The sequence below is a fragment of the Heterodontus francisci genome, chromosome 18 (genome assembly GCF_036365525.1).
Source record: "Heterodontus francisci isolate sHetFra1 chromosome 18, sHetFra1.hap1, whole genome shotgun sequence".
NCBI lineage: Eukaryota > Metazoa > Chordata > Chondrichthyes > Heterodontiformes > Heterodontidae > Heterodontus > Heterodontus francisci.
This window is the reverse complement of record NC_090388.1, coordinates 85,965,644-85,992,385: the sequence shown is the minus strand read 5'-3', so window position 1 is coordinate 85,992,385 and position 26,742 is coordinate 85,965,644. Positions and strand designations below refer to the sequence as shown.

At 56.6% G+C, this 26,742-nt stretch overlaps 1 protein-coding gene across 2 annotated transcripts in view; it reads right to left on the bottom strand.

Moving 5' to 3' along the window:
- The window catches only part of LOC137379758 (uncharacterized), a 472,575-nt gene that overhangs the window by 278,576 nt on the left and 167,257 nt on the right, over nucleotides 1–26,742 (bottom strand). For both annotated transcript variants that reach the window (XM_068051089.1, XM_068051090.1), the window contains 2 exons: nucleotides 2,835–3,015; nucleotides 1,533–1,557 (listed from right to left, as the gene is read on the bottom strand). In XM_068051089.1, coding sequence (XP_067907190.1) covers nucleotides 1,533–1,557; nucleotides 2,835–3,015 — 206 coding nt within the window. The remainder of the gene's footprint in view (nucleotides 1–1,532; nucleotides 1,558–2,834; nucleotides 3,016–26,742) is intronic.

The window sequence follows — 26,742 nt, the reverse complement described above, 5'->3', positions numbered from 1 at the left end:
AAGAGCAGCAGATGCATGGGAACACCACCACCTGCAAGTTCCCCTCCAAGTCACACACCATCCTGACTTGGAACTATATCGCCGTTCCTTCACTGCCACTGGGTCAAAATCCTGGAACTCCCTTCCTAACAGCACTGTGGGTGTACCTACCTTACATGGACTGCAGCGGTTCAAGAAGGCAGCTCACCACCACCTTCTCAAGGGCAATTAAGGATGGGCAATAAATGCTGGGCTGGTCAGTGACGCCCACATCCCATGAATTTGTAAACTAAAAGAGTGCCTAATCGGAAGATGAGGTGCTGCTCCTCTAGCTTGCGTTGAGGTTCACTGGAACACTGCAGCAGGTCAAGGACAGAAATGTGGGCATGAGAGCGGGGCAGTGAATTAAAATGACAGGCAAACGGAAGCTCGGAGTCATTCTTGCAGACTGAGTGGAGATTTTCTGCAATGACCAAATCTGCGTTTGGTCTCCCCGGTATAAGCATACTGCATTGTGAGCAATGAATACAGTATACTAAAATTGAAAGAAGACCAAGTAAATCCTTGCTTCATCGAAAAGGAATGTTTGGGGCCTTGGATGTGAGGAGAGAGGAGGTAAAATGCAGTTGTTAGACCTCCTGCGATTGCTTGGGAAGGTGCTATGGGAAGACGACGAGGTGTCAGGGAGGGAATGATCCTTTTGGCATACTGAAAGTGGAGTGGAGGGGAAATGTGTTTGGTGTTGGTATCATTCCTCTCAACCATAGTTTCCTCGATAGTCCTTTATGCTGCTGAGAACTGGACTTGACAAAGGTTTAGTCGCAAAGGTTGAAGGCTTTTGCAACACAGTGTCGCAGTGGTTAGCACCGCAGCCTCACAGCTCCAGCGACTCGGGTTCAGTTCTGGATACTGCCTGTGCGGAGTTTGCAAGTTCTCCCTGTGAACGTGTGGGTTTCCTCCGGCTGCTCCGGTTTCCTCCCACATGCCAAAGACTTGTGGGTTGATAGGTAAATTGGCCATTGTAAAAAATTGCCCCTAGTGTAGGTAGGTGGTAGGAGAATTGAGGGAAGGTGGGGATGTGAGAGGGAAAAATGGGATTCATGTAGGATTAGTATAAATGGGTGGTTGATGGTCAGCGTGGACTCGGTGGGCTGAAGGGCCTGTTTCGGTGCTGTATCTCTCTGTGACTCTATGTCCTGTAAAGATGAAGTTAAGTGCTTTCCAGGAAGGACAGAGTCACTGAAGTAGTTATAAGGAGCAGCCTACCTGCAGTAACAGAACATATTAAGTGAGAAAGGTGCAATGGGCAGGATGTGTTTTCCCTGCAGTGGTCAACTGATACTGACCACAAGTGACTAGACAGGTTCTAGCAGGGGAAAGATCAATTGGGAAGATTTAGCTGAGACTGTGGGGCTAAGCATGTGGGTAAGTGCTGTACAGGGGAGAGTGAAATGATAAGAGCTTGCAGCACATATCTTCACTGACTTTTCACAAATGAAACAATATTAACTCCTGATTTTTAATATTCCAATTTTTAAAATAATGCCCCTTACCTTGAAACTCACTGGGCCACTCCCACTGCAAGCAAAAGACAGAAATAGTTTTAATGCTTGCCCGATATAATTAAACAGAATAATCTCAACACATGCATTAAATGATGGTTCAAGTTGTTAGCTGTTCAGAGGGCTGCCCATTTCATAATGCAGGCTTGCTACATCGAAATAATATACAGCACTCGTTTATTATTGATTATTTTAGCAAAGACCTGAAAAACATTTGTGGTAAAAGTACTATTTTTATTACAACAGTACTTCTTTACATACAGGATTTCTAGTTAGTCTTTCACCAAAGACTTTCACAGAATCAAAACTTCTCATTCTGGAAAAAGCTACGTAAATCTGAGCTGGTGTAAAAACAGGCCTGGGAATCTAAATACAAATTTTGTCGTGAGTCTGGCCTTGTGACTTGTTTATAATCATAGAATATGAAAGCCTAATTGGGAACTGTTTTCTCCTGAGTTGAAAAGGCAGGTTTACATCTGATGGACTCACATTGTTTCGAGGAATAAACAGTCTATATCCTTGAAATCTGTCTGTTATAATTTCAGCATTTATCATCAAATAAAACAGCTTCCTATCAATTTTGTTCCAGGACAAAGTCCTTGTTTAGGATTCCCATTCGATGCCATTCCAACCTGCCAATGCCTTCTCCCTCATGCTATCCCCATCCCATTCCTTCCATCCCTCCCATACTATCCCCATTCTGCTCTTGCCATTAACATCCCCCCTCATCAATCCCATCTCATTCCTCATGGAAACAATCTCCCGAGGCAGGGTGACTTTGTTGGTTTCTCTTACCTTCTGCAGTTTTTTGTTCTCCACTAACCCCTCCCCAGCCTGGTGCCACCATCAACCATGTGCATCACATCATCATCTTCCAGGTGTCTCATGTGTGCCAGGCACCGTCGACCAAATAAACTCATTAACAGATGCTCCCTTTAAACAGACCATTCAAAACAGTCCGGACAGACAAAAACTGAGTATTATTATCATATATTGGATGTGAGCACCTGCCTCTGATTGTCAATCTGTTTAGAGCAGAGATGGGGTTCGTACATGGAAGAGGGAAAGTCAGCGCTTTACTTGATACAGGTTGCTTTGATGTGGCTCCTAGTGGTGGGTTGTCATACAGCATTGATAGAGGACTGCCCCTTCAACCATGAAACAGTGCTCTCTATTCAAGTTAAATACACAAACAAAATCCTCACAGATCAAAACTTATTAAAACAAAATGGTGGATTGGACATTATTCACCTAAACAGCACACGCTGAAGATGCAACGTATATCTGACTTACCAAAAAGATTTTCACACCTTCACTCAACTCCACAGCTCCTTCGCCCAATGCCTCCGCATCTTTGTTCCAATCCCGGACTGAAACAACAAACTTTATGCCAGAAGTATTGATCATTTCTTTACACGCTGTGCAAGGAATTTTAGAGGAAAGCAGCACTCCGGAATTGATTTCTGTGTCCGATCTGTAACAACAAAATCAGCAGCTGGTCAGAATATAAAGGTTACTCGACTGAGTAGTTGCACTGAGAAGCTGAACTTGATTTCTGATCTAATCTGGTAGAGGTTGCAGTACAGCACAGTAGCATGAGAGGAACGCACAAACAAAACAGAGCTGGGAAGAGAGTGAATCTCGAACCGCATGGAAATGTTACTTGCAAAATGGGACTTCAGAGAATGAATTAGGAGCAGCAGACACACGTCCCATTCCCCCTCTCGTCACACACGTCCCATTCCCACTCTCCTCACACACGTCCCATTCTCCCTCTCCTCACAAACATGTCACATTCTATCTCTCCTCACACACGTCCCATTCCGCCTCTCCTCACACACGTCCCATTCCGCCTCTCCTCACACACGTCCCATTCCCCCTCTCCTCACACACATCCCATTCTCCCTCTCCTCACAAACATCCCCTTCCCCCTCTCCTCACAGAGGTCCCATTCCCCCTCTCCTCACACAAGTCCTATTCCCCCTCTCCTCACACACGTCCCATTCTCCCTCTCTTCACACAGACGTCCCATTCCCCCTCTCCTCACACATGTCCCATGCCCCCTCTCCTCACACACGTCCCATTCCCCCTCTCCTCACACACACGTCCAATGCCCGCTCTCCTCACACACGTCCCATGCCCCATCTCCTCACACACATCCCATTCCCCTCTCCTCACACATGACCCATTCCTCTCTCCTCACACACGTCTCATTCCCACTCTCCTCACACACGTCCCATTCCCCCTCTCCTCACACACGTCCCATTCCCCCTCTCCTCACAAATGTCCCATTCCCCCTCCCCTCACACACGTCCCATTCTCCTTCTCCTCACACATGTCCCATTCCCCCTCTCCTCACACACGTCCCATTCCCCCTCTCCTCACAAATGTCCCATTCCCCCTCCCCTCACACACGTCCCATTCTCCTTCTCCTCACACATGTCCCATTCCCCCTCTCCTCACACACGTCCCATTCTCCTTCTCCTCACACATGTCCCATTCCCCCTCTCCTCACACACGTCTCATTCCCCCTCTCCTCACACACGTCCCATTCCCCCTCTCCTCACACACGTCCCATACCCCCTCTCCTCACAAATGTCCCATTCCCCCTCCCCTCACACATGTCCCATTCTCCTTCTCCTCACACACGTCCCATTCCTCCTCCCCTCACACACGTCCCATTCTCCCTCTCCTCACACAAGTCCCATTCTCCCTCTCCTCACACACGTACCCTTCCACCTCTCCTCATACAGGTCCCATTCCCCCTCTCCTCACACACGTCCCAACCTCCCTCTCCTCACACACGTCCCATTCCCCCTCTCCTCACACATGTCCCATTCCCCCTCTCCTCACACGCGTCCCAATCCCCCTCTCCTCACACACGTCCTATTTCCCTCTCCTCACACACGTCCCATTCCCCCTCGCCTCACACATGTCACATTCCCCCTCTCCTCACACGTGTCTCATTCCCCCTCCCCTCACACACGTCCCATTTCCCCTCTCCTCACACATATCCCTTTAACCCCCTCCTCACACATGTCTCATTCCCCTTCTCCTCACACACGTCCCTTTCTCCCTCTCCTCACACACATCCCATTCTCCCTCTCCTCACAAATGTCCCCTTCCCCCTCTCCTCACACACGTCCCATTCTCCCTTTCTTCACACAGATGTCCCATTCCAACTCTCCTCACACACGTCCCATTCTCCCTCTTCTCACACATGTACCATTCCCCCTCGCCTCACACAAGTCCCCTTCACCCTCTCCTCACACAAGTCCCCTTCACCCTCTCCTCACACAAGTCCCATGCCCCCTCTCCACACACACATCCCATTCTCCCTCTCCTCACACACGTCCCATTCACCCTCTCCTCACACACACGTCCAATGCCCCATCTCCTCGCACACATCCCATTCCTCTCTCCTCACACACGTCCCATTCCCCCTCTCCTCACACACGTCCCATTCCGCCTCTCCTCACACACGTCCCAGTCCCCCTCTCCTCACACACGTCCTATTCGCCCTCTCCTCACACACATCCCATTCTCCCTCTCCTCACAAACGTCCCCTTCCCCCTCTCCTCACACAAGTCCCATTCCCCCTCTCCTCACACACATCCCATTCTCCCTCTCTTCACACAGATGTCCCATTCCAACTCTCCTCACAAACGTCCCCTTCCCCCTCTCCTCACACAAGTCCCATTCCCCCTCTCCTCACACAAGTCCCATTCCCCCTCTCCTCACACACATCCCATTCCCCCTCTCCTCACACACATCCCATTCCCCCTCTCCTCACAAACATCCCATTCCCCCTCTCCTCACACACATCCCATTCTCCCTCTCCTCACACACGTCCCCTTCCCCCTCTCCTCACACAGGTCCCATTCCCCCACTCCTCACACAGGTCCTATTCCCCCTCTCCTCACACACGTCTCATTCCCCCTCTCCTCACACACGTCCCATTCCCCCTCTCCTCACACACATCCCATTCCCCCTCTCCTCACACACATCCCATTCCCCCTCTCCTCACACACATCCCATTCTCCCTCTCCTCACACACGTCCCCTTCCCCCTCTCCTCACACACGTCTCATTCCCCCTCTCCTCACACACGTCCCCTTCCCCCTCTCCTCACACAGGTCCTATTCCCCCTCTCCTCACACACGTCTCATTCCCCCTCTCCTCACACAGGTCCCATTCCCCCTCTCCTCACACAAGTCCTATTCCCCCTCTCCTCACACACGTCTCATTCCCCCTCTCCTCACACAGGTCCCATTCCCCCTCTCCTCACACAAGTCCTATTCCCCCTCTCCTCACACACGTCTCATTCCCCCTCTCCTCACACAGGTCCCATTCCCCCTCTCCTCACACAAGTCCCATTCCCCCTCTCCTCACACACATCCCATTCCCCCTCTCCTCACAAACATCCCATTCCCCCTCTCCTCACACACATCCCATTCTCCCTCTCCTCACACACGTCCCCTTCCCCCTCTCCTCACACAGGTCCCATTCCCCCACTCCTCACACAGGTCCCATTCCCCCTCTCCTCACACAAGTCCTATTCCCCCTCTCCTCACACAAGTCCCCTTCCCCCTCTCCTCACACACATCCCATTCCCCCTCTCCTCACACAGGTCCCATTCCCCCTCTCCTCACACAAGTCCTATTCCCCCTCTCCTCACACACGTCTCATTCCCCCTCTCCTCACACAGGTCCCATTCCCCCTCTCCTCACACAAGTCCTATTCCCCCTCTCCTCACACACGTCTCATTCCCCCTCTCCTCACACAAGTCCTATTCCCCCTCTCCTCACACACGTCTCATTCCCCCTCTCCTCACACAGGTCCCATTCCCCCACTCCTCACACACATCCCATTCTCCCTCTCCTCACACAAGTACTATTCCCCCTCTCCTCACACAAGTCCCCTTCCCCCTCTCCTCACACAGGTCCCATTCCCCCTCTCCTCACACACGTCCTATTCCCCCTCTCCTCACACAAGTCCCCTTCCCCCTCTCCTCACACACATCCCATTCCCCCTCTCCTCACAAACATCCCATTCTCCCTCTCCTCACACACGTCCCCTTCCCCCACTCCTCACACAGGTCCCATTCCCCCTCTCCTCACACAAGTCCTATTCCCCCTCTCCTCACACAAGTCCCCTTCCCCCTCTCCTCACACAGGTCCCATTCCCCCACTCCTCACACACATCCCATTCTCCCTCTCCTCACACAAGTACTATTCCCCCTCTCCTCACACAAGTCCCCTTCCCCCTCTCCTCACACAGGTCCCATTCCCCCTCTCCTCACAAATGTCCCATTCCCCCTCTCCTCACACACGTCCCATTCCCCCTCTCCTCACAAATGTCCCATTCCCCCTCTCCTCACACACGTCTCATTCCCACTCTCCTCACACACATCCCATTCCCCCTCTCCTCACAAATGTCCCATTCCCCCTCTCCTCACACACGTCTCATTCTCCCTCTCCTCACACACGTCTCATTCCCACTCTCCTCACACACGTCCCATTCCCCCTCTCCTCACAAATGTCCCATTCCCGCTCCCCTCACACATGTCCCATTCCGCCTCTCCTCACACACGTCCCATTCCCCCTCTCCTCACACACATCCCTTCCACCTCTCCTCATACAGGTCCCAATCCCCCTCGCCTCACACACGTCCTATTCTCCCTCTCCTCACACAAGTCCCATTCCCCCTCACCTCACACAGGTCCCATTCCCCCTCTCCTCACACAAGTCCCATTCCCCCTCTCCTCACACAGGTCCCATTCCCCCTCTCCTCACACACGTCCCATTCTCCCTCTCTTCACACAGACGTCCCATTCCCCCTCTCCTCACACACGTCCCATTCCCCCTCTCCACACACACACGTCCAATGCCCCCTCTCCTCACACACGTCCCATGCCCCATCTCCTCGCACACATCCCATTCCCCCTCTCCTCACACATGACCCATTCCTCTCTCCTCACACACGTCCCATTCCCCCTCACCTCACACACGTCCCATTCCCCCTCTCCTCACACACGTCCCATTCCCCCTCTCCTCACACATGTCCCATTCTATCTCTACTCACACACGTCCCATTCCCCCTCTCCTCACACACGTACCCTTCCACCTCTCCTCCTACACGTCCCATTCCTCCTCGCCTCACACACGTCCCATATTCCCTCTCCTCAAACACGTACCCTTCCACCTCTCCTCACACACGTCCCATATTCCCTCTCCTCACACACGTCCCATTCCCCCTCTCCTCACACACGTCCCATTCCCCCTCTCCTCACACACGTCCCATTCTCCCTCTCCTCACACACGTCCCATTCCCCCTCTCCTCACACACGTCCCCTTCACCCTCTCCTCACACACGTCCCATTCTCCCTCTCTTCACACAGACGTCCCATTCTCCCTCTCCTCACACACGTCCCCTTCACCCTCTCCTCACACACGTCCCATTCTCCCTCTCTTCACACAGACGTCCCATTCTCCCTCTCCTCACACACGTCCCATTCCCCCTCTCCTCACACACGTCCCCTTCACCCTCTCCTCACACACGTCCCATTCCCCCTCTCCTCACACAAGTCCCATTCTCCCTCTCCTCACACACTTCCCATTCCCCCTCTCCTCACACACGTCCCCTTCACCCTCTCCTCACACACGTCCCATTCTCCCTCTCTTCACACAGACGTCCCATTCCCCCTCTCCTCACACACGTCCCATTCCCCTTCTCCTCACACACGTCCCCTTCACCCTCTCCTCACACAAGTCCCATTCCCCCTCTCCTCACACACATCCCCTTCCCCCTCTCCTCACACAAGTCCCATTCCCCCTCCCCTCACACACGTCCCAACCTCCCTCTCCTCACACACGTCCCATTCCCCTCTCCTCACACACGTCCCATTCTCCTTCTCCTCACACATGTCCCATTCCCCCTCTCCTCACACACGTCCCATTCTCCTTCTCCTCACACATGTCCCATTCCCGCTCTCCTCACACTTGTCCCATTCCCCCTATCCTCACACACGTACCCTTCCACCTCTCCTCATACAGGTCCCAATCCCCCTCTCCTCACACACGTCCTATTCCCCTTCTCCTCACACACGTCCCATTCCCCCTCTCCTCACACATGACCCATTCCTCTCTCCTCACACACGTCCCATTCCCCCTCTCCTCACACACGTCCCATTCCCCCTCTCCTCACACACGTACCCGTCCACCTCTCCTCATACAGGTCCCAATCCCCCTCTCCTCACACACGTCCTATTCCCCTTCTCCTCACACACGTCCCATTCCCCTCTCCTCACACACGTCCCATTCCCCTCTCCTCACACACGTCCCATTCTCCTTCTCCTCACACATGTCCCATTCCCCCTCTCCTCACACACGTCCCATTCTCCTTCTCCTCACACATGTCCCATTCCCGCTCTCCTCACACTTGTCCCATTCCCCCTATCCTCACACACGTACCCTTCCACCTCTCCTCATACAGGTCCCAATCCCCCTCTCCTCACTCACGTCCTATTCCCCTTCTCCTCACACACGTCCCATTCCCCCTCTCCTCACACACGTCCCATTCTCCCTCTCTTCACACAGACGTCCGATTCCAACTCTCCTCACACACGTCCTATTCCCCTTCTCCTCACACACGTCCCATTCCCCCTCTCCTCACACATGTCCCATTCCCCCTCTCCTCACACACGTCCCATTCTCCTTCTCCTCACACACGTCCCATTCCCCCTCTCCTCACACACGTCCCATTCCCCTCTCCTCACACACGTCCCATTCCCCCTCTCCTCACACAAGTCCCATTCCCCCTCTCCTCACACACGTCCCATTCTCCTTCTCCTCACACACGTCCCATTCCCCCTCTCCTCACACACGTCCCATTCCCCTCTCCTCACACACGTCCCATTCTCCTTCTCCTCACACACGTCCCATTCCCCCTCTCCTCACACACATCCCATTCCCCCTCTCCTCACACACGTCCCATTCCCCCTCTCCTCACACAAGTCCCATTCCCCTCTCCTCACACATGTCCCATTCCCCCTCTCCTCACACACGTCTCATTCCCACTCTCCTCACACACGTCCCATTCCCCCTCTCCTCACAAATGTCCCATTCCCCCTCCCCTCACACACGTCCCATTCCCCCTCTCCTCACACACGTCCCATTCCCCCTCCCCTCACACATGTCTCATTCCCCCTCTCCTCACACACGTCTCATTCCCACTCTCCTCACACACGTCCCATTCCCCCTCTCCTCACAAATGTCCCATTCCCCCTCCCCTCACACACGTCCCATTCCCCCTCTCCTCACACACGTCCCATACCCCCTCTCCTCACACACGTCCCATTCCCCCTCTCCTCACACACGTCCCATACCCCCTCTCCTCACACACGTCCCATTCCCCCTCTCCTCACACACGTCTCATTCCCACTCTCCTCACACACGTCCCATTCCCCCTCTCCTCACAAATGTCCCATTCCCCCTCCCCTCACACACGTCCCATTCCCCCTCTCCTCACACACGTCCCATACCCCCTCTCCTCACACACGTCCCATTCCCCCTCTCCTCACACACGTCCCATACCCCCTCTCCTCACACACGTCCCATTCCCCCTCTCCTCACACACGTCCCATTCCCCCTCTCCTCACACACGTCCCATTCCCCCTCTCCTCACACACGTCCCATTCCCCCTCTCCTCACACACGTCCCATACCCCCTCTCCTCACACAAGTCCCATTCCCCCTCTCCTCACACACGTCCCATACCCCCTCTCCTCACACACATCCCATTCCCCCGCGCCTCACACACGTCCCATTCCCCTTTTCCTCACACACGTCCCATTCCCCTCTCCTCACACACGTCCTATTCCCCTTCTCCTCACACACGTCCCATTCCCCCTCTCCTCACACACGTCCCATTCTCCCTCTCTTCACACAGACGTCCCATTCCAACTCTCCTCACACACGTCCTATTCCCCCTCTCCTCACACACTTCCCATTCCCCCTCTCCTCACACACGTCCCATTCTCCTTCTCCTCACACACGTCCCATTCCCCCTCTCCTCACACACGTCCCATTCCCCTCTCCTCACACAAGACCCATTCCTCTCTCCTCACACACGTCCCATTCCCCCTCTCCTCACACAAGCCCCATTCTCCTTCTCCTCACACATGTCCCATTCCCCCTCTCCTCACACACGTCTCATTCCCACTCTCCTCACACACGTCCCATTCCCCCTCTCCTCACAAATGTCCCATTCCCCCTCCCCTCACACATGTCTCATTCCCCCTCTCCTCACACACGTCCCATTCCCCCTCTCCTCACACACGTCCCATACCCCCTCTCCTCACACACGTCCCATACCCCCTCTCCTCACACACATCCCATTCCCCCTCTCCTCACACACGTCCCATACCCCCTCTCCTCGCACACATCCCATTCCCCCTCTCCTCACACACGTACCCGTCCACCTCTCCTCATACAGGTCCCAATCCCCCTCTCCTCACACACGTCCTATTCCCCTTCTCCTCACACACGTCCCATTCCCCCTATCCTCACACACGTACCCTTCCACCTCTCCTCATACAGGTCCCAATCCCCCTCTCCTCACACACGTCCTATTCCCCTTCTCTTCACACACGTCCCATTCCCCCTCTCCTCACACACGTCCCATTCTCCCTCTCTTCACACAGACGTCCCATTCCAACTCTCCTCACACACGTCCTATTCCCCTTCTCCTCACACACGTCCCATTCCCCCTCTCCTCACACATGTCCCATTCCCCCTCTCCTCACACACGTCCCATTCCCCCTCTCCTCACACATGTCCCATTCCCCCTCTCCTCACACACGTCCTATTCCCCTTCTCTTCACACACGTCCCATTCCCCCTCTCCTCACACATGTCCCATTCCCCCTCTCCTCACACACGTCCTATTCCCCTTCTCCTCACACACGTCCCATTGCCCCTCTCCTCACACATGTCCCATTCCCCCTCTCCTCACACACGTCCTATTCCCCTTCTCTTCACACACGTCCCATTCCCCCTCTCCTCACACATGTCCCATTCCCCCTCTCCTCACACACGTCCCATTCTCCCTCTCTTCACACAGACGTCCCATTCCCCCTCTCCTCACACACGTCCCATTCCCCCTCTCCTCACACACGTCCCATTCTCCCTCTCCTCACACACATCCCATTCTCCCTCACCTCACACACGTCCCCTTCCCCCTCTCCACACACAGGTCCCATTCCCCCTCTCCTCACAGATGTCTCATTCCCCAACTCCTCACACATGTCCCATTCCCCCTCTCCTCACACATGTCCCGTTCCCCCTCTCCTCACACATGTCCCATTCCCCTTGTCCTCACACTCCTCCCATTCCCCCTCTCCTCACACGCGTCCCAATCCCCCTCTCCTCACACACGTCCTATTCCCCTCTCCTCACACACGTCCCATTCCCCCTCTCCTCACACATGTCCCATTCCCCCTCTCCTCACACTTGTCTCATTCCCCCTCTCCTCACACGCGTCCCAATCCCCCTCTCCTCACACACGTCCTATTCCCCTCTCCTCACACACGTCCTATTCCCCTCTCCTCACACACGTCCCATTCCCCCTCTCCTCACACATGTCCCATTCCCCCTCTCCTCACACTTGTCTCATTCCCCCTCTCCTCACACGCGTCCCAATCCCCCTCTCCTCACACACGTCCCATTCCCCCTCTCCTCACACACGTCCCATTCCCCCTCTCCTCACACAAGTCCTATTCTCCCTCTCTTCACACAGGCGTCCCATTCCCCCTCTCCTTACACATGTCCCATTCCCCCTCGCCTCACACACGTCCCCTTCACCCTCTCCTCACACAAGTCCCATTCTCCCTCTCCTCACACACGTCCCCTTCCCCCTCTCCTCACACAAGTCCTATTCTCCCTCTCTTCACACAGACGTCCCATACCCCCTCTCCTTACACATGTCCCATGCCCCCTCTCCTCACACACGTCCCATTCCCCCTCTCCTCACACACGTCCCATTCCCCCTCTCCTCGCACACATCCCATTCCCCCTCTCCTCACACACGTCCCATTCCCCCTCTCCTCACACACATCCCATTCCCCCTCTCCTCACACACGTCCCATTCCCCCTCTCCTCACACACGTCCCATTCCCCCTCTCCACACACACACGTCCAATGCCCCCTCTCCTCACAAATGTCCCATTCCCCCTCTCCTCACACACGTCTCATTCCCACTCTCCTCACACACGTCCCATTCCCCCTCTCCTCACAAATGTCCCATTCCCCCTCTCCTCACACACGTCTCATTCCCACTCTCCTCACACACGTCCCATTCCCCCTCTCCTCACAAATGTCCCATTCCCCCTCTCCTCACACACGTCTCATTCCCCCTGTCCTCACACACGTCTCTTTCCCACTCTCCTCACACACGTCCCATTCCCCCTCTCCTCACAAATGTCCCATTCCCCCTCCCCTCACACATGTCCCATTCTCCTTCTCCTCAGACACGTCTCATTCCCCCTCGCCTCACACACGTCCCATTCCCCCTCTCCTCACACACGTCCCATATTCCCTCTCCTCACACACGTACCCTTCCACCTCTCCTCATACAGGTCCCAATCCCCCTCTCCTCACACACGTCCCATTCCAACTCTCCTCACACACGTCCCATTCCCCCTCTCCTCACACACATCCCATTCCCCCTCTCCTCACACACGTCCCCTTCACCCTCTCCTCACACAAGTCCCATTCCCCCTCTCCTCACACACGTCCTATTCCCCTCTCCTCACACACGTCCCATTCCCCCTCTCCTCACACAAGTCCCATTCCCCCTCTCCTCACACACATCCCATTCTCCCTCTCCTCACACACGTCCCCTTCCCCCTCTCCTCACAGATGTCCCATTCCAACTCTCCTCACACACGTCCCATTCTCCCTCTCCTCACACACGTCCCCTTCCCCCTCTCCTCACACAAGTCCCATTCCCCCTCGCCTCACACATGTCCCCTTCCCCCTCGCCTCACACAAGTCCCATTCCCCCTCGCCTCACACACGTCCCCTTCACCCTCTCCTCACACACGTCCCATTCTCCCTTTCTTCACACAGGTCCCATTCCCCCTCTCCTCACACACATCCCATTCCCCCTCTCCTCACACAGGTCCCATTCCCCCACTGCTCACACAGGTCCCATTCCCCCTCTCCTCACACACGTCCCATTCTCCCTCTCTTCACACACGTCCCATTCCCCCTCTCCTCACACACGTCCCATGCCCCATCTCCTCGCACACATCCCATTCCCCTCTCCTCACACATGACCCATTCCTCTCTCCTCACACACGTCCCATTCCCCTTCTCCTCACACACGTCCCATTCCCCCTCACCTCACACACGTCCCATTCCCCCTCTCCTCACACACGTCCCATTCCCCCTCTCCTCACACATGTCCCATTCTATCTCTCCTCACACACGTCCCATTCCGCCTCTCCTCACACACGTCCCATTCCCCCTCTCCTCACACACGTCCCATTCTCCCTCTCCTCACACACGTCCCATTCCGCCTCTCCTCACACACGTCCCATTCCCCCTCTCCTCACACACGTCCCATTCTCCCACTCCTCACAAACGTCCCCTTCCCCCTCTCCTCACACATGTCCCATTCTCCTTCTCCTCACACACGTCCCATTCCCCCTCTCCTCACACACGTCCCATATTCCCTCTCCTCACACACACGTCCCATTCTCCCTCTCCTCAGACACGACCAATTCCCGTTGCCTCACACACGTCCCATTCTCCGTCTCCTCACACACGTACCCTTCCACCTCTCCTCATACAGGTCCCATTCCCCCTCTCCTCACACACGTCCCATTCTCCCTCTCCTCACACACGTCCCATTCCCCCTCTCCTCACACACGTCCCATTCTCCCACTCCTCACAAACGTCCCCTTCCCCCTCTCCTCACACATGTCCCATTCTCCTTCTCCTCACACACGTCCCATTCCGCCTCTCCTCACACACGTCCCATTCCCCCTCTCCTCACACACGTCCCATTCTCCCTCTCCTCACACACGTCCCATTCCTCCTCGCCTCACACACGTCCCATATTCCCTCTCCTCAAACACGTACCCTTCCACTTCTCCTCACACACGTCCCATATTCCCTCTCCTCACACACGTCCCATTCCCCCTCTCCTCACACACGTCCCCTTCACCCTCTCCTCACACACGTCCCATTCCCCCTCTCCTCACACACATCCCATTCTCCCTCTCCTCACACACGTCCCATTCCCCCTCTCCTCACACACGTCCCATTCCCCCTCTCCTCACACACGTCCCATTCTCCCTCTCTTCACACAGACGTCCCATTCTCCCTCTCCTCACACACGTCCCATTCCCCTTCTCCTCACACACGTACCCTTTACCCTCTCCTCACACACGTCCCATTCCCCCTCTCCTCACACACATCCCCTTCCCCCTCTCCTCACACAAGTCCCATTCCCCCTCCCCTCACACACGTCCCAACCTCCCTCTCCTCACACACGTCCCATTCTCCCTCTCTTCACACAGACGTCCCATTCTCCCTCTCCTCACACACGTCCCCTTCCCCCTCTCCTCACACAAGTCCCATTCCCCCTCCCCTCACACACGTCCCAACCTCCCTCTCCTCACACTTCTCCCATTCCCCCTCTCCTCACACGCGTCCCAATCCCCCTCTCCTCACACACGTCCTATTCCCCTCTCCTCACACACGTCCCATTCCCCCTCTCCTCACACATGTCCCATTCCTCCTCTCCTCACACTTGTCTCATTCCCCCTCTCCTCACACACGTCCCATTTCCCCTCTCCTCACACATATCCCTTTAACCCTCTCCTCACACTTGTCTCATTCCCCTTCTCCTCACACACGTCCCATTCCCCCTCTCCTTACACATGTCCCATGAACCCTCTCCTCACACACGTCCCATTCCCCCTCTCCTCACACACATCCCATTCTCCTTCTCCTCACACACGTCCCATTCCCCTCTCCTCACACATGACCCATTCCTCTCTCCTCACACACGTCCCATTCCCCCTCTCCTCACACACATCCCATTCCCCCTCTCCTCACACACGTCCCATTCCCCCTCTCGTCACACACGTCCCATTCCCCCTCTCCTCACACACGTCCCATTCTCCTTCTCCTCACACACGTCTCATTCCCACTCTCCTCACACACGTCCCATTCCCCCTCTCCTCACAAATGTCCCATTCCCCCTCCCCTCACACATGTCTCATTCCCCCTCTCCTCACACACGTCCCATTCCCCCTCTCCTCACACACGTCCCATACCCCCTCTCCTCACACACGTCCCATTCCCCCTCCCCTCACACATGTCTCATTCCCCCTCTCCTCACACACGTCCCATTCCGCCTCTCCTCACACACGTCCCATTCCCCCTCTCCTCACACACGTCCCATACCCCCTCTCCTCACACACGTCCCATACCCCCTCTCCTCACACACATCCCATTCCCCCTCTCCTCACACACGTACCCGTCCACCTCTCCTCATACAGGTCCCAATCCCCCTCTCCTCACACACGTCCCATACCCCCTCTCCTCACACTTGTCCCATTCTCCTTCTCCTCACACACGTCCCATTCCCGCTCTCCTCACACTTGTCCCATTCCCCCTATCCTCACACACGTACCCTTCCACCTCTCCTCATACAGGTCCCAATCCCCCTCTCCTCACACACGTCCTATTCCCCTTCTCCTCACACACGTCCCATTCCCCTCTCCTCACACATGACCCATTCCTCTCTCCTCACACACGTCCCATTCCCCCTCTTCTCACACACATCCCATTCCCCCTCTCCTCACACAAGTCCCATTCCCCTCTCCTCACACACGTCCCATTCCCCCTCTCCTCACACACGTCCCATTCTCCTTCTCCTCACACATGTCCCATTCCCCTCTCCTCACACACGTCCCATTCTCCTTCTCCTCACACATGTCCCATTCCCCCTCTCCTCACACACATCTCATTCCCACTCTCCTCACACACGTCCCATTCCCCCTCTCCTCACAAATGTCCCATTCCCCCTCCCCTCACACATGTCTCATTCCCCCTCTCCTCACACACGTCCCATTCCCCCTCTCCTCACACACGTCCCATACCCCCTCTCCTCACCCACGTCCCATTCCCACTCTCCTCACACACGTCCCATTCCCCCTCTCCTCACAAATGTCCCATTCCCCCTCCCCTCACACATGTCTCATTCCCCCTCTCCTCACACACGTCCCATTCCCCCTCTCCTCACACACGTCCCATACCCCCTCTCCTCACACACGTCCCATTCCCCCTCTCCTCACACACGTCCCATACCCCCTCTCCTCACACACGTCCCATTCCCCCTCCCCTCACACATGTCTCATTCCCCCTCTCCTCACACACGTCCCATTCCCCTCTCCTCACACACGTCCCATTCCCCCTCCCCTCACACATGTCTCATTCCCCCTCTCCTCACACACGTCCCATTCCCCCTCCCCTCACACATGTCTCATTCCCCCTCTCCTCACACACGTCCCATTCCCCCTCTCCTCACACACGTCCCATTCCCCCTCCCCTCACACATGTCTCATTCCCCCTCTCCTCACACACGTCCCATTCCCCCTCTCCTCACACAAGTCCCATTCCCCTCTCCTCACACATGTCTCATTCCCCCTCTCCTCACACACGTCCCATTTCCCCTCTCCTCACACATATCCCTTTAACCCCCTCCTCACACTTGTCTCATTCCCCTTCTCCTCACACACGTCCCTTTCCCCCTCTCCTCACACACGTCCCATTCCCCCTCTCCACACACTTGTCTCATTCTCCCTATCCTCACACATGTCCCATTCCCCCTCTCCTGACACACTTATTCCCCCTCGCCTCACACACGTCCCATTCTCCCACTTCTCACACAAGTCCCATTCCCCCTCGCCTCACACACGTCCCCTTCACCCTCTCCTCACACAAGTCCCATTCCCCCTCTCCTCACACAGGTCCCATTCCCCCTCTCCTCACACACATCCCATTCTCCCTCTCCTCACACACGTCCCCTTCCCCCTCTCCTCACACAAGTCCCATTCCCCCTCTCCTCACACAAGTCCCATTCCCCCTCTCTTCACACAGAAGTCCCATTCCCCCTCTCCTCACACACGTCCCATTCCCCCTCTCCTCACACACATCCCATTCTCCTTCTCCTCACACACGTCCCATTCCCCTCTCCTCACACATGACCCATTCCTCTCTCCTCACACACATCCCATTCCCCCTCTCCTCACACACGTCCCATTCCCCCTCTCCTCACACACGTCCCATTCCCCCTCTCCTCACACAAGTCCCATTCCCCCTCTCCTTACACATGTCCCATGAACCCTCTCCTCACACACGTCCCATTCCCCCTCTCCTCACACACATCCCATTCCCCTCTCCTCACACATGACCCATTCCTCTCTCCTCACACACATCCCATTCCCCCTCTCCTCACACACGTCCCATTCCCCCTCTCCTCACACACGTGCCATTCCCCCTCTCCTCACAAATGTCCCATTCCCCCTCCCCTCACACATGTCTCATTCCCCCTCTCCTCACACACGTCCCATTCCCCCTCTCCTCACACACGTCCCATACCCCCTCTCCTCACACACGTCCCATTCCCCCTCCCCTCACACATGTCTCATTCCCCCTCTCCTCACACACGTCCCATTCCCCCTCTCCTCACACACGTCCCATTCCCCCTCTCCTCACACACGTCCCATTCCCCCTCTCCTCACACACGTCCCATACCCCCTCTCCTCACACACGTCCCATTCCCCCTCTCCTCATACAGGTCCCAATCCCCCTCTCCTCACACACGTCCCATTCCAACTCTCCTCACACACGTCCCATACCCCCTCTCCTCACACTTGTCCCATTCTCCTTCTCCTCACACACGTCCCATTCCCGCTCTCCTCACACTTGTCCCATTCCCCCTATCCTCACACACGTACCCTTCCACCTCTCCTCATACAGGTCCCAATCCCCCTCTCCTCACACACGTCCTATTCCCCTTCTCCTCACACACGTCCCATTCCCCCTCTCCTCACACACGTCCCATTCTCCCTCTCTTCACACAGACGTCCCATTCCAACTCTCCTCACACACGTCCCATTCCCCCTCTCCTCACACACGTCCCATTCTCCCTCTCTTCACACAGACGTCCCATTCCAACTCTCCTCACACATGTCCCATTCCCCCTCTCCTCACACACGTCCCATTCCCCTGTCCTCACACATGACCCATTCCTCTCTCCTCACACACGTCCCATTCCCCCTCTCCTCACACACATCCCATTCCCCTCTCCTCACACATGACCCATTCCTCTCTCCTCACACACGTCCCATTCCCCCTCTCCTCACACACATCCCATTCTCCCTCTCTTCACACAGACGTCCCATTCCCCCTCTCCTCACACAAGTCCCATTCCCCTCTCCTCACACACGTCCCATTCCCCCTTTCCTCACACACGTCCCATTCGCACTCTCCTCACCCACGTCCCATTCCCCCTCTCCTCACACACGTCCCATTCCCACTCTCCTCACACACGTCCCATTCCCCCTCTCCTCACAAATGTCCCATTCCCCCTCCCCTCACACATTTCTCATTCCCCCTCTCCTCACACACGTCCCATTCCCCCTCTCCTCACACATGTCCCATACCCCCTTTCCTCACACACGTCCCATTCCCACTCTCCTCACACACGTCCCATTCACCTCTCCTCACACACGTCCCATTCCCCCTCTCCTCACACACGTCCCATTCCCCCTCTCCTCACACACATCCCATTCTCCCTCTCTTCACACAGACGTCCCATTCCCCCTCTCCTCACACAAGTCCCATTCCCCTCTCCTCACACACGTCCCATTCCCACTCTCCTCACACACGTCCCATTCCCCCTCTCCTCACACACATCTCATTCCCCCTCTCCTCACACACGTCCCATTCCCCCTTTCCTCACACACGTCCCATTCCCACTCTCCTCACACACGTCCCATTCCCCCTCTCCTCACACACGTCCCATACCCCCTCTCCTCACACACGTCCCATTCCCACTCTCCTCACACACGTCCCATTCCCCCTCTCCTCACAAATGTCCCATTCCCCCTCCCCTCACACATTTCTCATTCCCCCTCTCCTCACACACGTCCCATTCCCCCTCTCCTCACACACGTCCCATACCCCCTCTCCTCACACACGTCCCATACCCCCTTTCCTCACACACGTCCCATTCCCCCTCTCCTCACACACGTCCCATTCCCCTCTCCTCACACACGTCCCATTCCCCTCTCCTCACACACGTCCCATTCCCCCTCCCCTCACACATGTCTCATTCCCCCTCTCCTCACACACGTCCCATTCCCCCTCCCCTCACACATGTCTCATTCCCCCTCTCCTCACACACGTCCCATTCCCCCTCCCCTCACACACGTCCCATTCCCCTCCCCTCACACATGTCTCATTCCCCCTCTCCTCACACACGTCCCATTCCCCCTCCCCTCACACATGTCTCATTCCCCCTCTCCTCACACACGTCCCATTCCCCTCTCCTCACACACGTCCCATTCCCCCTCCCCTCACACATGTCTCATTCCCCCTCTCCTCACACACGTCCCATTCCCCCTCCCCTCACACACGTCCCATTCCCCTCCCCTCACACATGTCTCATTCCCCCTCTCCTCACACACGTCCCATTCCCCCTCCCCTCACACATGTCTCATTCCCCCTCTCCTCACACACGTCCCATTCCCCTCTCCTCACACACGTCCCATTCCCCCTCCCCTCACACACGTCCCATTCCCCTCCCCTCACACATGTCTCATTCCCCCTCTCCTCACACACGTCCCATTCCCCCTCCCCTCACACACGTACCCGTCCACCTCTCCTCATACAGGTCCCAATCCCCCTCTCCTCACACACATCCCATTCCCCCTCTCCTCACACACGTACCCGTCCACCTCTCCTCATACAGGTCCCAATCCCCCTCTCCTCACACACGTCCCATACCCCCTCTCCTCACACTTGTCCCATTCTCCTTCTCCTCACACACGTCCCATTCCCGCTCTCCTCACACTTGTCCCATTCCCCCTATCCTCACACACGTACCCTTCCACCTCTCCTCATACAGGTCCCAATCCCCCTCTCCTCACACACGTCCTATTCCCCTTCTCCTCACACACGTCCCATTCCCCTCTCCTCACACATGACCCATTCCTCTCTCCTCACACACGTCCCATTCCCCCTCTTCTCACACACATCCCATTCCCCCTCTCCTCACACAAGTCCCATTCCCCTCTCCTCACACACGTCCCATTCCCCCTCTCCTCACACACGTCCCATTCTCCTTCTCCTCACACATGTCCCATTCCCCTCTCCTCACACACGTCCCATTCTCCTTCTCCTCACACATGTCCCATTCCCCCTCTCCTCACACACATCTCATTCCCACTCTCCTCACACACGTCCCATTCCCCCTCTCCTCACAAATGTCCCATTCCCCCTCCCCTCACACATGTCTCATTCCCCCTCTCCTCACACACGTCCCATTCCCCCTCTCCTCACACACGTCCCATACCCCCTCTCCTCACACACGTCCCATTCCCACTCTCCTCACACACGTCCCATTCCCCCTCTCCTCACAAATGTCCCATTCCCCCTCCCCTCACACATGTCTCATTCCCCCTCTCCTCACACACGTCCCATTCCCCCTCTCCTCACACACGTCCCATACCCCCTCTCCTCACACACGTCCCATTCCCCCTCTCCTCACACACGTCCCATACCCCCTCTCCTCACACACGTCCCATTCCCCCTCCCCTCACACATGTCTCATTCCCCCTCTCCTCACACACGTCCCATTCCCCTCTCCTCACACACGTCCCATTCCCCCTCCCCTCACACATGTCTCATTCCCCCTCTCCTCACACACGTCCCATTCCCCCTCCCCTCACACATGTCTCATTCCCCCTCTCCTCACACACGTCCCATTCCCCCTCTCCTCACACACGTCCCATTCCCCCTCCCCTCACACATGTCTCATTCCCCCTCTCCTCACACACGTCCCATTCCCCCTCTCCTCACACAAGTCCCATTCCCCTCTCCTCACACATGTCTCATTCCCCCTCTCCTCACACACGTCCCATTTCCCCTCTCCTCACACATATCCCTTTAACCCCCTCCTCACACTTGTCTCATTCCCCTTCTCCTCACACACGTCCCTTTCCCCCTCTCCTCACACACGTCCCATTCCCCCTCTCCACACACTTGTCTCATTCTCCCTATCCTCACACATGTCCCATTCCCCCTCTCCTGACACACTTATTCCCCCTCGCCTCACACACGTCCCATTCTCCCACTTCTCACACAAGTCCCATTCCCCCTCGCCTCACACACGTCCCCTTCACCCTCTCCTCACACAAGTCCCATTCCCCCTCTCCTCACACAGGTCCCATTCCCCCTCTCCTCACACACATCCCATTCTCCCTCTCCTCACACACGTCCCCTTCCCCCTCTCCTCACACAAGTCCCATTCCCCCTCTCCTCACACAAGTCCCATTCCCCCTCTCTTCACACAGAAGTCCCATTCCCCCTCTCCTCACACACGTCCCATTCCCCCTCTCCTCACACACATCCCATTCTCCTTCTCCTCACACACGTCCCATTCCCCTCTCCTCACACATGACCCATTCCTCTCTCCTCACACACATCCCATTCCCCCTCTCCTCACACACGTCCCATTCCCCCTCTCCTCACACACGTCCCATTCCCCCTCTCCTCACACAAGTCCCATTCCCCCTCTCCTTACACATGTCCCATGAACCCTCTCCTCACACACGTCCCATTCCCCCTCTCCTCACACACATCCCATTCCCCTCTCCTCACACATGACCCATTCCTCTCTCCTCACACACATCCCATTCCCCCTCTCCTCACACACGTCCCATTCCCCCTCTCCTCACACACGTGCCATTCCCCCTCTCCTCACAAATGTCCCATTCCCCCTCCCCTCACACATGTCTCATTCCCCCTCTCCTCACACACGTCCCATTCCCCCTCTCCTCACACACGTCCCATACCCCCTCTCCTCACACACGTCCCATTCCCCCTCCCCTCACACATGTCTCATTCCCCCTCTCCTCACACACGTCCCATTCCCCCTCTCCTCACACACGTCCCATTCCCCCTCTCCTCACACACGTCCCATTCCCCCTCTCCTCACACACGTCCCATACCCCCTCTCCTCACACACGTCCCATTCCCCCTCTCCTCATACAGGTCCCAATCCCCCTCTCCTCACACACGTCCCATTCCAACTCTCCTCACACACGTCCCATACCCCCTCTCCTCACACTTGTCCCATTCTCCTTCTCCTCACACACGTCCCATTCCCGCTCTCCTCACACTTGTCCCATTCCCCCTATCCTCACACACGTACCCTTCCACCTCTCCTCATACAGGTCCCAATCCCCCTCTCCTCACACACGTCCTATTCCCCTTCTCCTCACACACGTCCCATTCCCCCTCTCCTCACACACGTCCCATTCTCCCTCTCTTCACACAGACGTCCCATTCCAACTCTCCTCACACACGTCCCATTCCCCCTCTCCTCACACACGTCCCATTCTCCCTCTCTTCACACAGACGTCCCATTCCAACTCTCCTCACACATGTCCCATTCCCCCTCTCCTCACACACGTCCCATTCCCCTCTCCTCACACATGACCCATTCCTCTCTCCTCACACACGTCCCATTCCCCCTCTCCTCACACACATCCCATTCCCCTCTCCTCACACATGACCCATTCCTCTCTCCTCACACACGTCCCATTCCCCCTCTCCTCACACACATCCCATTCTCCCTCTCTTCACACAGACGTCCCATTCCCCCTCTCCTCACACAAGTCCCATTCCCCTCTCCTCACACACGTCCCATTCCCCCTTTCCTCACACACGTCCCATTCGCACTCTCCTCACACACGTCCCATTCCCCCTCTCCTCACACACGTCCCATTCCCACTCTCCTCACACACGTCCCATTCCCCCTCTCCTCACAAATGTCCCATTCCCCCTCCCCTCACACATTTCTCATTCCCCCTCTCCTCACACACGTCCCATACCCCCTCTCCTCACACACGTCCCATTCCCACTCTCCTCACACACGTCCCATTCACCTCTCCTCACACACGTCCCATTCCCCCTCTCCTCACACACGTCCCATTCCCCCTCTCCTCACACACATCCCATTCTCCCTCTCTTCACACAGACGTCCCATTCCCCCTCTCCTCACACAAGTCCCATTCCCCTCTCCTCACACACGTCCCATTCCCACTCTCCTCACACACGTCCCATTCCCCCTCTCCTCACACACATCTCATTCCCCCTCTCCTCACACACGTCCCATTCCCCCTTTCCTCACACACGTCCCATTCCCACTCTCCTCACACACGTCCCATTCCCCCTCTCCTCACACACGTCCCATACCACCTCTCCTCACACACGTCCCATTCCCACTCTCCTCACACACGTCCCATTCCCCCTCTCCTCACAAATGTCCCATTCCCCCTCCCCTCACACATTTCTCATTCCCCCTCTCCTCACACACGTCCCATTCCCCCTCTCCTCACACACGTCCCATACCCCCTCTCCTCACACACGTCCCATACCCCCTTTCCTCACACACGTCCCATTCCCCCTCTCCTCACACACGTCCCATTCCCCTCTCCTCACACACGTCCCATTCCCCTCTCCTCACACACGTCCCATTCCCCCTCCCCTCACACATGTCTCATTCCCCCTCTCCTCACACACGTCCCATTCCCCCTCCCCTCACACATGTCTCATTCCCCCTCTCCTCACACACGTCCCATTCCCCCTCCCCTCACACACGTCCCATTCCCCTCCCCTCACACATGTCTCATTCCCCCTCTCCTCACACACGTCCCATTCCCCCTCCCCTCACACATGTCTCATTCCCCCTCTCCTCACACACGTCCCATTCCCCTCTCCTCACACACGTCCCATTCCCCCTCCCCTCACACATGTCTCATTCCCCCTCTCCTCACACACGTCCCATTCCCCCTCCCCTCACACACGTCCCATTCCCCTCCCCTCACACATGTCTCATTCCCCCTCTCCTCACACACGTCCCATTCCCCCTCCCCTCACACATGTCTCATTCCCCCTCTCCTCACACACGTCCCATTCCCCTCTCCTCACACACGTCCCATTCCCCCTCCCCTCACACACGTCCCATTCCCCTCCCCTCACACATGTCTCATTCCCCCTCTCCTCACACACGTCCCATTCCCCCTCCCCTCACACATGTCTCATTCCCCCTCTCCTCACACACGTCCCATTCCCCTCTCCTCACACACGTCCCATTCCCCCTCCCCTCACACATGTCTCATTCCCCCTCTCCTCACACACGTCTCATTCCCCCTCCCCTCACACATGTCTCATTCCCCCTCTCCTCACACATGTCCCATTCCCCCTCTCCTCACACACGTCCCATTCCCCCTCTCCTCACACACGTCCCATACCCCCTCTCCTCACACACGTCCCATTCCCCCTCTCCTCACACACGTCCCATACCCCCTCTCCTCACACACGTCCCATTCCCCCTCTCCTCACACACGTCCCATACCCCCTCTCCTCACACACGTCCCATTCCCACTCTCCTCACACACGTCCCATTCCCCCTCTCCTCACACACGTCCCATTCCCACTCTCCTCACACACGTCCCATTCCCCTCTCCTCACACACGTCCCATTCCCCTCTCCTCACACACGTCCCATTCCCCCTCCCCTCACACATGTCTCATTCCCCCTCTCCTCACACACGTCCCATTCCCCCTCCCCTCACACATGTCTCATTCCCCCTCTCCTCACACACGTCCCATTCCCCCTCCCCTCACACACGTCCCATTCCCCTCCCCTCACACATGTCTCATTCCCCCTCTCCTCACACACGTCCCATTCCCCCTCCCCTCACACATGTCTCATTCCCCCTCTCCTCACACACGTCCCATTCCCCTCTCCTCACACACGTCCCATTCCCCCTCCCCTCACACATGTCTCATTCCCCCTCTCCTCACACACGTCCCATTCCCCCTCCCCTCACACACGTCCCATTCCCCTCCCCTCACACATGTCTCATTCCCCCTCTCCTCACACACGTCCCATTCCCCCTCCCCTCACACATGTCTCATTCCCCCTCTCCTCACACACGTCCCATTCCCCTCTCCTCACACACGTCCCATTCCCCCTCCCCTCACACACGTCCCATTCCCCTCCCCTCACACATGTCTCATTCCCCCTCTCCTCACACACGTCCCATTCCCCCTCCCCTCACACATGTCTCATTCCCCCTCTCCTCACACACGTCCCATTCCCCTCTCCTCACACACGTCTCATTCCCCCTCCCCTCACACATGTCTCATTCCCCCTCTCCTCACACACGTCCCATTCCCCCTCTCCTCACACACGTCCCATTCCCCCTCTCCTCACACACGTCCCATACCCCCTCTCCTCACACACGTCCCATTCCCCCTCTCCTCACACACGTCCCATACCCCCTCTCCTCACACACGTCCCATTCCCCCTCTCCTCACACACGTCCCATACCCCCTCTCCTCACACACGTCCCATTCCCACTCTCCTCACACACGTCCCATTCCCCCTCTCCTCACACACGTCCCATTCCCACTCTCCTCACACACGTCCCATTCCCCATCTCCTCACACACGTCCCATTCCCCCTCTCCTCACACACGTCCCATTCCCCCTCTCCTCACACACGTCCCATTCCCCCTCTCCTCACACACGTCCCATTCCCCCTCTCCTCACACACGTCCCATTCCCCCTCCCCTCACACACGTCCCATTCTCCCTCTCCTCACACACGTACCCGTCCACCTCTCCTCATACAGGTCCCAATTCCCCTCTCCTCACACACGTCCCATTCCCCCTCCCCTCACACATGTCTCATTCCCCCTCTCCTCACACACGTCCCATTCCCCCTCCCCTCACACATGTCTCATTCCCCCTCTCCTCACACACGTCCCATTCCCCTCTCCTCACACACGTCCCATTCCCCCTCCCCTCACACACGTCCCATTCCCCTCCC